The sequence below is a fragment of the Panthera leo genome, chromosome A1 (genome assembly GCF_018350215.1).
Source record: "Panthera leo isolate Ple1 chromosome A1, P.leo_Ple1_pat1.1, whole genome shotgun sequence".
Lineage (NCBI taxonomy): Eukaryota > Metazoa > Chordata > Mammalia > Carnivora > Felidae > Panthera > Panthera leo.
Window position 1 is genome coordinate 132,237,509 of NC_056679.1, and position 13,315 is coordinate 132,250,823.

A 13,315-nucleotide genomic window follows, 5' to 3' on the forward strand; every position below is an offset into this window, starting at 1 on the left:
AAATTAAATAATATCTTCTAAGCATGAATCACAATGTAAATAAAAAATTTTAAACTGAGTGATAATGAATATACAATGTATCAAAATATATGGGATAAAGTTAAAGCAGTGCTTAGTGGTAAATTTATAGTGCAAAATGCTTATTTTAGAGCAGAAAAAAATTTTAAAACAATAATCTATCTTGAGAAGCTAAAAAATAACAAACACAAAGTGAATACCAAAAACAGGAAACAATAAAGACAACAGTGGGAATCCATGTCATGAAAAATGGAGAAATAATAGAAAAAATTATTTAAATCAACAGCTTGTTCTTTGAAAAGATCAATAAAATTAACAAACCCCTCATTAGCATGATCAAGAAAAAGAGACACTACAATAAAAAGCATACGATTAACTCAAGAGATAGAGAAAAAGCATTTGACAAAATTCCACATTTGTTCATGATATAAATACTATTTATTATATCAGAAAGCATGAAATATTTTGTGGTAGATTTAAGAAAAAAAATAGGTGCAAGACCCGTACACTGAGAAATAAACACTGGTGAACAAAAATAAAGATTTAAATAAATATGCAGGTAAATCTTTCCATGTACTGGAAAATAATATCTTTAAGACGTCAATTCTCCCCCAATTGATCTACACATTCTATGTAATCTCTTTTTGTAGAAATTGACAAATTAATTCTAAAATGCATGCATAAATGTAAAGGACCTAGATAAGCAAAAATTATTTTGAGAAAGAACAACAAATTTGAGAACCTAATGCTCCTAATTTTCAAATTCTACTGGAAATTTCCATTAATTAATACAATGTAGTTTGTATTGTAATACAATACAAAAATACAATCTTTTAAGGATAGACACCCACAGGGATGCCTGGGTGGGTCAGTCAGTTAAGTGTCTGACTCTTGGTTTGGGCTCAGGTCATGATCCCAGAGTCGTGGGATCAAGCCCCGTGCTGAGCATGGAAACTGCTTGGGATTCTCTTTCTCCCTCTCTCTCTCTCTCTCTCTCTCTCTCTGCCCCTCCCCCACTCATGTGCTCTCGAAATAAATAAATAAGTAAGTAAGTAAGTAAGTAAGTAAGTAAGTAAGAAAAACCCATCTTGGTTTGCGTGCTATAAAAAATTTAAAAAGAAAGGATAGACAAAGACATATATATCAATGGGAGGGAACAGAAATAGCATACATTCATGTTCAATTGATCTTTAACAGAAGTGTCAAGGTAATTCAATAGGAGAAATAATGGTCTTTTCAACAAATGGCGCTATCTATAGTAACTGAATATCCATATGAAAAAAATTGAACACTTACTTTATATCTTATATAAGAACTCAAAATGGGCCATATATCTAAACATAAGAGCTAAAACTATAATTTCTTGAAGAGACATTGAAGACAATATTTGCAACCTTGAGGGTGGCAAAATTTGTAAGGTAGGACACAAAAGCATAATCCATGAACAAATTAATAAATTAAATTTCATGAAAATTGAAATACCCATTAAACAGGAATAAATAAGCCACTGCCTAGGAAAAAGTAGTCTTAAAACATATAGTTGAACAAAGGCTTGTATCTAGAATATACAAAGGATCCTTATAATTTGATTAAAAGAAAAAAATGTAAAGTAGGCAAAATATTTGTTGAGACACTCCACAAAAAAGATATTTCCAAGGGTAAATTTTAAAAGGCCGCCAATATCAAGTATTGACAAGAATGTAGAGCAACCAGACTCTTCTATATCATTTGGGGGAATCTAAGTGATAATAACCACTTTGGAAAATAGTTTAGTAATTTCTTATAAAGTTAAACGTGTACTTATCATAGGAGCAGGCCATTTTACTCCTAGGTTTTTATCCAGAAGAAATGAAAATATATGTCTACACAATGTTTACCTATAACTGTTCAAAGAAGCTTTATTCATAAGAGTCAAAGACTGGAAATGACCCAATTATCCAATAAGTGAGTACATAAATTATGGTATGTCCCCACAAAGAAATGTTATTTAGCAAAAAAAAAAAAAAAAAAAAAAAAAAGAATAAACTTCAGATACACTCAACTTATTACTCAAAAATATAGATGAATCTCAAAAACATTATCGTGGGTGAAAAATACCAGACATGAGAGTATATAGACTTTATGATCCCATTCATGTGAAATTCCAGAATAAATAAAAATAAACTACACATTAACATATGTATATTAATAATTCATATGAATAATTCTATTATTACCTATATATTTATTTACATATCTATAATTTATATGTATACATTTACCAGTACCCTTCAAAATGTACACTTATAAAAAATAATAAATGCATTTTTAATAAATAAATAAAAGTATTTATAAATACTTCAATTACTTATATATTTATTTGCATATCTATAATTTACACATATACATTTACCAGTACCCTTCAAAATGTACACTTATAAAAAATAATAAATGCATTTTATCATATATAAATGCCTCAATGAAACAGATTTTTAAAAATCAAATAGCCAAACCAGTGAAGAGCTATAAATTCCTAATTTTTTTGTTTAGCTCTTATGTGTGGTCTTATAAAACTTGAAACTTCCTTCATTTTAGCATGGAAGTGTTCTACTCAAGCAATATGTCTTTTCACAGCAGGATACTGTGCTGCTTTTCCTCAGCAATTTAAAAATTCTAGCAATATAGGCTACTTACCAATATAGTTCTTTGACATGGCAACTTCTCTGACTTCAATATGAACAGAGCCTCTTGGTATCTGCACTACCTCCATATAGCCTGGAACATAGAAGATAGGCAGTAATAAGCAGCACGTGCAGCCTTGGTCAGAAAATGAGTGTTTAGTAACCATTTAGTAATAAGTTTCCTTGTTCTTCAAATCTTTACTTGATTGACACTTTATAAAATTACATAATATGGGAAAATTCCCCTTTGGGTTCATGAACACATCTATTTTTCTTTTTATCTAAAATATCTCAAGATAATCTTTAAAGCCCCAAGATGTATCATATTGGCTCATGTTTTGTTGTTTTTTTTTTTTTCCTCAACACATGGCCCTCCCATCAATGCTCTGTGGGAATTTCCATCTTAGGAAAACAAGGCTAAATGAAGTCAAGTAGAAAGGGAATAATATTTCCTTAAAATATCTTACATGAATCTATAATTGATACTTAAGAGACTGAAAGCAATTTGGGGGAAAAAACATTGTCTGCCTAAACAAAAAATTTAAAAAGAAGGCAGTGGGGAAGAATTCAAGTGTTTTGGCTATTCCCAGTACATCAGAGGTGTGAGGAAGAGTTCTCTCTACACACTCACCTCCTCTGGGCAACGAATCATTGAAGAACCCTTCAATGGCATCACATGTGCTTCCATCCCCTCCACAGACTCGACATCTATCTTCCCTAGCATCGGATCCCAAAATATTATCACAACCTACATGCTGAAAACAGAGAAGAATATTCAGTATGTCATAAAGAGGATTTCTTGGAACCATAACTAACCAAATAAATATAACTGATTTGTTTTTCCAGTAAAGGAAATCAAAACAGGAAATATTTTCCTCTTTCCACTTTTTCCTTCACCCTCGAGCAAGTTCTTAGCTAACATTTTGCAACATGTAAGTTTAAAGAAAAAAATTTTTTGATTCCCCAGGAATGTATGTCTATATTTCTAACCTAGATTTCTTTTTCATTTATAGATAGCATGCTCCAAATCTTAAAATATTTTATAGTTTGTTGGCAATGGGCTCTTATTTATACCTTCGATTAAGAAATGCAAGAATTAAGAAAAATGGCATATTGTCCTACACAAGGTAATAACAGCAGGAGTCTTGACTGAGCTTTATGGTTTGACCTTTCTAAATCACTGGCTCTTTTGGATACCCAATTGTTAGTGTCAAGGATTAGTTGTGGAATTCAAACCTGGGCAAACCTTTAAAAATGAATACCTGTTTATACTTGCTAACTAAAATTGTCATAAAAAACAAGGAGATGTAAGCATGTGATTTTAGAAGCTGAAATTCTACCTTTTAGTTTTGCATTTAATCACAGAAATGTAGATTTTTATATATTTTTGGTACATATTTTGGTACTTGCATTTGTATATATGACCTATAGCCATTGATAACAGGCATGTGATCTCTGAATAAAACCTGTGCTTTTTGTCTTTGTTTTCTGAAAAAAAAATTAATACTGTCAGAAATCACACACACATACAGGATCATCAGATATATTTGGATGCAAGTAGCCAGGACAGAAACTTTTGTAAGAAATTGTGACACAAAGTAAAACAGATCATGTGTTTATCTCTTCTTTCTCAATTTCTAAGACTTAGAATTGTGCTTCTCTTTAAAATAAAATAAAGACAAACAAGAAAAAAAGTTACGAGGACAGTGGTATTTGCGACTTTTCTTATTATGATCAGATTTATACACAGGTCTAGGAAAATAGCATAGATTTGGTCCCATAAGTCTCAACTAGTCTGGATAATTCTCTCAAATAAATGCTTTAATAAGGTAAAGACTAACTCTATAATGAAAACCATTGTGTTTCAAAATGCTTCAAAAAGAGGCAAAGTAGGAGGAACACAGCTACTTCACACTTTGAGAAAAAAAATACGCTATGAAATGTATCAAACAATCTTCCAGTGAAAACATATGGTAGCCATATGAGTAAGAGCTGCATCCTTGTTCCCTCTCTTCCTATCATCTTTGCAGTCTGTTTGTAAACAGAGCAAAATAATAGAAACTAAAGTCCAAAATATATTCAGAACTTTAGCAATCACTATACATGTAACTAGAACATCAAAATAAATCACATTTACAGGATGTTTGAATACGAATAGGCTAGTCTACCTTTATATGTACTGTCAACCTAATTGGAATCTGATTTTCTCTAAAATATAGCTCTCTTTTATTAAAACTGAGCACAGTTTTAATTAAGAGCTAATATCTGAGAAAAGAAGACAAAAGTCTCAAAAGCCCCAACAAAAAGGAGTGAAATTCGTAATTGGAGCAACCTTGCATTCCCCATTGATACAGATATCCAGTGAGTCCGCATTGCACTGAGTCCCATCAATCACCGCAGGGGCACGTTCAGTGTAGAAGTTGTAACCTTCAGCCAGGCAGTTTAATGCGCAAGGTTTTACCCCACCTGGACAAATACAGCAGAAGAGAAATAAATGGACTGGTTCTTGTAAGAAACCATATTATATGGTGATCCCATATTAACCACAGTAAATTTACAATTTATACAGACATAATGCTGTCACTATATACCCAGATGTGTAGGTTTCTTTCCTTCTTTGCTAAAATTTCACACTTATTTTCATTGCTTGTGAAACTTGACAGAGGATCCATTGAGCAGTTTCAAAATTTAAAATGTTCACGTATTTCCAATATATATTTAACAATATATTTTAGGTCAAAAGGGATCACAGTAAAGGTACCTAAATGTTGAAAAAAATGGATGAAATGGAAGATTTTTTAAAAACTAAGAAAACGCGGGTGCCTGGGTGGCTCAGTTGGTTAAGCATCCAACTCTTGCTTTCGGCTCAGGTCATAATCTCAAATTTTGTGAGACTGAGTGCCACTTCAGTCTTTATGCTCACAGTGTGGAACCTGCTTAGGATTCTCTCTCTCCCTCTCTCTGCCCCTTCTCTGCTCACTCTCTCAAAATAAATAAATAAACATTAAAAGAAAAACTAAGAAAATAAAGTTTGAGGAGGCTTGACACAATAACTTCATGTAATAAATGGAAATTTCTACAACATATGTCCCTTGTTAACTGCAGCTGATACAAAACCCTGCTACTTGAAGCAGGGATATGGTACTTGTAAAACAAAAACAAAAATTAAAACAAAAACAAAAACAAAAACACCTCTGAATTTGTACCTGGTTTAAACATACCATATTCAACAAACATGGCTTTGGCATAGAGATAAATTTTTATGAGATAAGCAAATCAAAGGTAAAGTTAATTATAGCATTAGATTTGAGTAATTCTTATTACTAAATCAAAGATATTACATGGAGCATTAAACGTGAACAAATAAAACAATAGCCAATTTAATTTTGTGAATAAATGCATATAATAATGTCATCATTTTCATTTTGTCACTGAAATTTGTATTTTTAAGGTTGATGTGAAAAATGGACATAAATAATAGTAATTTAAAAAATAAGCAGAGTAATATTATAATCCCATAGTATATTGGAAAAGTAGCAATATATATGAATTTATTTTATTCAAAACACTGCATGAGAAAGCTACATATAAATATGTATCTATTGATTGAAATTATGATTTAAAAGCACTTTTGTTGAACCTTCATTTAAAACACTTGGCTTCATTCTAATTATGCTGATAAGATTTCTCTTTGAAATAAAGAAGACTACTTCTAGCAAAGAAAATAAGGCAGAAAGAAAAAATGACATGCTTAGTCTTAGTGAAAGTAGAAACCAGGTTTTTGCAGGGTGAAAGTATGTGAAATAAAAGAGACAAGACAACTGAGTGGTAGAGACAATGGTAAATGAGAGAACATTTCATTAAAGAAGATCATTGTTAAAGTTGATTGTTGTATAATGCAAGAAGATGGCCCAATATTGTCAGAAGTTCTATTTTTTTCATGAGAATCTGAAAACCTAGATTTTTAAAATAAAAACTTTTCTTAGTAATTCATTCAAAGTTTTCAAAAATACTGTGGAGGTTAAAACATGTATATAAGTAAAATCTGGTTCCTGAACTGCCAGTTGACAACCTCTGGCCTAACTCTATGTTTATTTCCATTTTTGATGTCTACAGGCTTTAGAACTTCTATATAATTGCAATGTTATTACTAGACTTAGGGTAATGATACCTTTGCTGTACTGAGCACAAAAATAACAAGTAATAAATAAAATAATTTATTCCTGAGCTGATAATCAAGGTGTTTATTTTTGTAAGATTCTCATTAATAAAATTACTCTAAATTTTAATGAATTTTACTGCGATTTTTTTCATTACTACCCAGTATAGCTCTTTTCCCATTTTTTATTATAATGCTTTGGAATTTAAGGCAGCTTTTTGTGTATCTGTCTTGAAAAAGAGAACATGAGTTCTCTCAATTTTAATGTTATTTAATTATGTAAGTTAGTATTTGATATGTAGGACATATAAATGCCAAGGATGTATTCCTTAGACCATTACACTATGTGATGATGATAATAAGAATACATTTCTTCCTTTTTTATTATTGAAGATGTGTTTAGCTTCCTAAGCTACAGTGAGTTTTCAGAAGATGTACTGCATTTATTTCGAGAAGGGATTTAAGATGATTCTCCAAATGGAAGGTCACATCATTACCAGTTACCTTCAGTGAAAGCTTATTATGAATTTAGGGTTGATTTACTAAGCTTACATTATCTAGATGCTAATTATTAAATCTGTTAATTATTTCAGACACTTCTTTCCCTCCTACAGTAAGATGAAAGAATCCCAATTGTATATGCACCTAATAAAAGCAATTTGAATTACATGAAGAAAAACTTACAGAAAAACAAGCAAAGTCATATTTTTAACAGTTGGAGATTTTTAACACACTTCTCTCAGTAACTGAAAGAGGAAGTCAGAACAAATTTAAAAGATTTAAACAGCACTATCAACCAGCTTGATGTGATGGATATCTGTGGAACAGTGTATCCAACAATTGAAGAAAATAATCCTTTTCAAGTATAGATGAACATTACCAACATGAACAATAAGCTGTACTATAAAACAAATCTCAATTAATTTTAAATATTTAAATCATACAGAGTATTCTCTGATCATAGAATTATATTATAAATTAATAACCAAAAAAAATCTAGAAAATATCAACTATTCGGAAATAAAAATAACATATTTCAAATAACTCATGGGTCAAACAAGAAATCACAATGTAAATAAGAAAAGATTCTGGACTAAAGGAAATTTTTTTAAAAATCAGGTTTTGCGGGGGGCAACTGGGTGGCTCAGTTGGTTAAGCATCGGACTCCAGCTCAGGTCATGATCTCACAGCTCATGAGTTCAAGCCCTGATGACAGCTCAGAGCCTGGAGCCTGTTTCAGATTCTGTGTCTCCCTTTCTCTCTGCCCCTCCCCCGCTCACGCTCTGTCTGTTTCTCTCTCTCTCTCAGAAATAAATAAACATTAAAAAAAATTCTTTTAAATCAGGTTTTGGGAATGCAGAAAAGCAAAATGAACCCAAAATTTAAAAATAATAAATATAAGAACAAAAATTAATAAAAAAAGTAATAAAGTACTAAAGCCAAAAGTTGATTCTTTGAAAAGATTAAAAAAATTGATAAACCTCAAGCAAGATTGAACAAGGAAAAGAGAGAAAACACATATTATCAATATCAGAAATGAAATAGCATTTATCACTACTGAGCCCACAGATATTAAGCAGGATAGTAAGAGAATGTTATGATCAGTTTTCTATCAAGAAATGGGATATGCAAGTAACAAATTCCTTTAAGACATAAGAATTTTTAAAAATCTAAATAGCCATTTATCTACTAAAGGAGTTGAATTTGTAGTAAATTTTTTTTTCACAAAGAAAATACCAAGCCTGAGTGGTTTTACCAGTGAAATGTATTCTAAGGAAGAAATAATATCAATCCTACAAACTCTTTCAAAATAAATAGGGATTCTAGTTCTGGAAACCAGAGTAGCTCTAATACCCAAACCTGTCAAAGACATGATAAAAAAAAAATTTACAAATCAATATTCTTTATAAACATAGATGCAAGCATCCTTAATAAAATATCAGAAATTATATCTGATAACATATAAAAAGATAATAAATCAATACCACATGGGGTTTATCCTGGGATAAAATGTTGGTTTGACATAAAATCTATCAAGCAATTCATATATTAACGGAATAAAGAAAAACACATATAATCATACATGTACCAGTTGTACTGAAGGGCCAATCCAGTGAATTAAGGCAAGAACATGAATTAAAAGGTATAAAGATTATTATAGACAGTCACTACTTCCAGATAACATGACTATGAAGAAAATCCTAAACAATCTACAAGACAACTCTTAGAACTAAGAAGGGAATTTAGAAAGGTCACAGAATAAAAAGTTAATATATAAAAATCTATTTAATTTTATATACTAGAGAAAATAATTAAAAATGTTTTAAACTTTTATTTACAATAGGTTCAAAAACCATAACTTACTCAGGAATAGGTTTAACAAAAGAAGTGCAACACTTCTTAACTAACACTTAAAGCTATAAAACATAATGGAGAGAAATTAAAGAAAACATAAAAATAAATGGATATATATATATATATACACACCATTTTGATAAATTCACTGTTGAAGTCAATACTCAATGCATCAAAATAATATTGTTAACTTATCAGTTCTCCCTCAACTGATCTATAGATTCAACATGATAGCAATCATAAGCCTAGCATGTTTTTCTATAAAAATGAATAATAATTCTAAAATTTATATAGAAATGCAAAGCATTCAGAATATCCAAAGAACTCTTGAAAAAAAGATCGAAGTTGGAGGAACTTACACTACTTGTGTCCAAGACTATGCAGTTATAATAATTAGGTCAGTGTGGTACTAGCATAGTATTGCTGCCATTTCATTTCTTTGTGCCTTGTGCACATTTCATTGTGCATTTCTATTGTTGACAAATAGATCAGAGAAACAAAATAGAGTCCATACTACAAATACACACCATACACCCAAATTATTTTTAGACTGTAGATCTAAATGTAAAGACCAAAACCATGTGGCTTTTAGAAGAAAACATAAGAAAATACCTTCCTGAGTTGAGAAAGGCAAAGATTTCTAAGATAGGACACTGAACACAATAACCATAAAAGGAAACAAAATTGAAAAATTAGCATTCATCAAAATTAAAATCTTATGCTTATCCAAAGCACCATTAAAAAATAATAGGAGAGGGGCACCTGGATGGCTCAGTCGGTTAAGCAACTGATTTGGGCTCAGGTCATGATCTCACAGTTTGTGAGTTCAAGCCCCACATTGGGTTCTCTGTTGTCAGCACGGAACCCACTTCAGATCCTCTGTCCCCCCCTCTCTCTGCCACTCCCCTGTTAGCTCTCTCTCTTTCTCACCCTCTCTCTCAAAAAAAAACATGAAAAAAAAGTAACAGGAAGGTCCAAAGATGGGAGAAAATACTTGTAAAATTCATCTGATAAATGACTACCACTCAAGAATAAAAAGATAAAAAAACAATTAAAAAACAAGCAAAGGATTTGAACAGACACTTTACAAAAGACTTATAAATGGTCAACAAGCACATAAAAATGTCCACAAAAAAATGTGTGTAACATAATAATTGGTCAGAAAGTGCAAATTAAAACTGCATAGAGACATTATTTTCTACCCGCCAGAAGATTGAAAATACCAAATGTTGGCAAGGATGTGGAACAAGCATACCTATTGGTGGGAGTGTAATATGGTACATTATTTTGGAAAAACATCTGGCAATTACTTTTAAAACTAAACTCACACCTACCCTATTGCCCAGCAATTCCACTCCTAAGTATTCACCCAAGAGAAATGAAAACATATGCTCACAAAAGACTTGTACACAAATGTTCACAGCAGCTTATTCAGAACAGCTGAAAACTAGAAACAACTCAGGTGGCCATCAATAGCAGAAAGGGAAAACAAACTGTTTATTACAATACAATGCTGCTCAGCAATAAAAAGGAATAAACTATTCATACATGCAATAACATGGATGGGTCTCAAAAACATTTGGCTTAAGGAAATCTTGCCCAAAAGAGTAAATATGACATGATTTCACGTATATGAAGTTCTGGAACTGACAAAACTAATCTATGGTAATAGATTCAGAAATATCAGAACTGTGGTTTGCCTCTTGGAGGAAATAGGTAGAGGCAGCTATTGACTGGGAAGGACTATGAGGACTATGAGAATCTTGGGGTATGGGAATGTTCTATATGTCAATAGGGTTTTACAGGTGCATGCAATTGTCAAAACTCAGGGAGAGTACAGTTAAGATTTGTTCATTTAAGGGGTGCCTGGGTGACTCAGCCAGTTAAATATCTGACTTCAGCTCAGGTCATGATCTTGTAGTTCATGAGTTGGGGCCCTGTGTTGGGCTGTGTGCTGACAGCTCAGAGCCTGGAGCCTACCACGGATTCTGTGTCTCCCTCTTCTCTGCCCCTCCCTTGCTCACACTCTGTCTCACTCTCTCTACCTAAAAAATAAACGTAAAAAAAAAAAAAAAAAAAAAGATTTGTGCATTTCATTGTACATAATCTTCTCTCTCTCAAAAAAAGTAAATATTGAACTGTGGTTAATGCTATACGTGTTGAAGTACTTAGAGGAAAGTATATTAATGACTACAACTTACTTTGAAATTCATCTAAAAAATAAAATAGATTAATGGATAGAGAGATGACTAGTCATGTAATAAAGGAAGTATATTAAAATGTGAATGGTAGAATCTTGGTGGTGGGTATAAAGATGTCACTGTAAAATTCTTCTAATACTGCTCCACTGGAAAATTTTCAAAGTAAGATGTTAGAATAAAAAACAAACATTGAAGTTTTTTAAAAGGGTATTCAATTCTTCCAAGAGAAAATTCTAACAAAATTTAATTTATATTTTGAGAGTACAAGAAAACTTCTTGTGTTTACTAAATAATTTGTGTTTGACACATGCCAAATTAAAGGGTAAAAATGTTTCCCAACACTAAAAAAAGAATAACAATAATCTAGGGGAAGATCCTTGGCCTTTGGCCAAGAAAGAATACGGATTTTCCTGGCCACTTTTGAGTTGGTTTATATTGTTATAATCTGTTTTTAGGGTGATAATTCTAAATATGCAATGATTATAAATGATTATAATGTAATGTCCATATATCCCAAGGAGGTCTCAAGAACTCAAAAACATTATTTGGATTTATATCCTTTCCAGGACTTGAATAGAATAGAATAGAATTAGGTTTCTAAAAACCCTGTTAAATAGAATTAGGTTTTAAAAAACGATTTCTGATCATTTTTACTAACATATAAACTTTATTACAGGAAACTTTATAGTACTGTAAGCATTTTCCTGCTTTGATTTGCAAACACTAATTTTTACTAGTATGTGTATGAATGTATGTGTGTGTTTGTATGTATTTATATATTCTTTCATATTTGCAAAGCTCTCAAGCATGATGAATGCTCTGCCAGATTATACATTACCTCCAGTATAGGGTTTCCAGTTATAATACTTTCCACGGAAAGGCATATTGTCAAAGTCTGCACACTGTTTCTCTCGAAAATCTCGGGCCCCCAAAGGACATGGCTAAAATAAAATAAAATCATAAATGGTATGATTGTTGAAAAATACTGAAACTAAGGGACAATGTCCCTACAATTAAAATTGCCTAACTCATCACATTAGTTCACTGCCTGATGCTATGGCTATAATTCTGGTATTTGCTTTACCGTTTTACAACCAATATTCAGACTGAAGATTCTGAATTGTAATCTTAGCCACAGAAGAAACAACTGAAGTAATTTAAACAAAATTAAGCATTAAGACAGTTTCCGTATAACTTTACACTCAGATACATGTCATAGTCTACTTTACAATCAATCCATCAGGTAGCTCCTTATAAACACACACAAAAACTATGTGAAGAAACTAAAACACAAAATCTCTTTTGGTAACATTATTTGAGGTCCATTTGCCACAGCTACTCCCAGCTCTTTATTTTAAGGAATCAAGAGGCAGGTTTGTAAGACAACATTCAGTACTATTAATTGTGGTTTGGATCCCCACTACTATAGCTGTTTACTGTCTAGCCTTGACAAAAACCATATTTTAAGATGTGGAATGAACTGGGCAAATGCTATGCCTCAAGTCTAAACACCTTCAAATTCAAGGAATTTGGACTTATTAAGATTTACATTTAATCTCTGAACATCACAGAAAGTAAAATACTAAATTGATTCAAAACATGTGCATATGTTGGGTAGGGAGAGAGAAGGATGTTGAGAGGGTGAAGAGAGGGTTATTTGTTTTTAAACATTTGGAATGCTTCTTCTACCTGAATTTTTTAAAAAGGAAAACCTTGCCAATGTAGTTAGGTCTAGATTCCAAATACCACAGGGCACCCTAAATTCAATCTCTAAGTTCACAAAGATTTAAAAGTACAACATCTCACAGTGTTTGAGCAATCTGACCTAACTTGACTTATCTTTTAGAGTTCTGCAGTTGTGGCATCTAAAAAACTGTTACTGCTTTTGAAATATGGAGAAAATAACCCCCTCACATATGGAA

At 31.7% G+C, this 13,315-nt stretch overlaps 1 protein-coding gene across 1 annotated transcript in view; it reads right to left on the reverse strand.

Moving 5' to 3' along the window:
• ADAMTS6 (ADAM metallopeptidase with thrombospondin type 1 motif 6) overlaps positions 1–13,315 on the reverse strand; it is a 295,715-nt gene that overhangs the window by 62,752 nt on the left and 219,648 nt on the right. Inside the window, exons 14-17 of the mRNA XM_042940219.1 lie at positions 12,232–12,334; positions 5,011–5,144; positions 3,310–3,433; positions 2,692–2,772 (exon numbers count right to left, since the gene is read on the reverse strand). Of these exons, the coding sequence (XP_042796153.1) occupies positions 2,692–2,772; positions 3,310–3,433; positions 5,011–5,144; positions 12,232–12,334 (442 nt within the window). The remainder of the gene's footprint in view (positions 1–2,691; positions 2,773–3,309; positions 3,434–5,010; positions 5,145–12,231; positions 12,335–13,315) is intronic.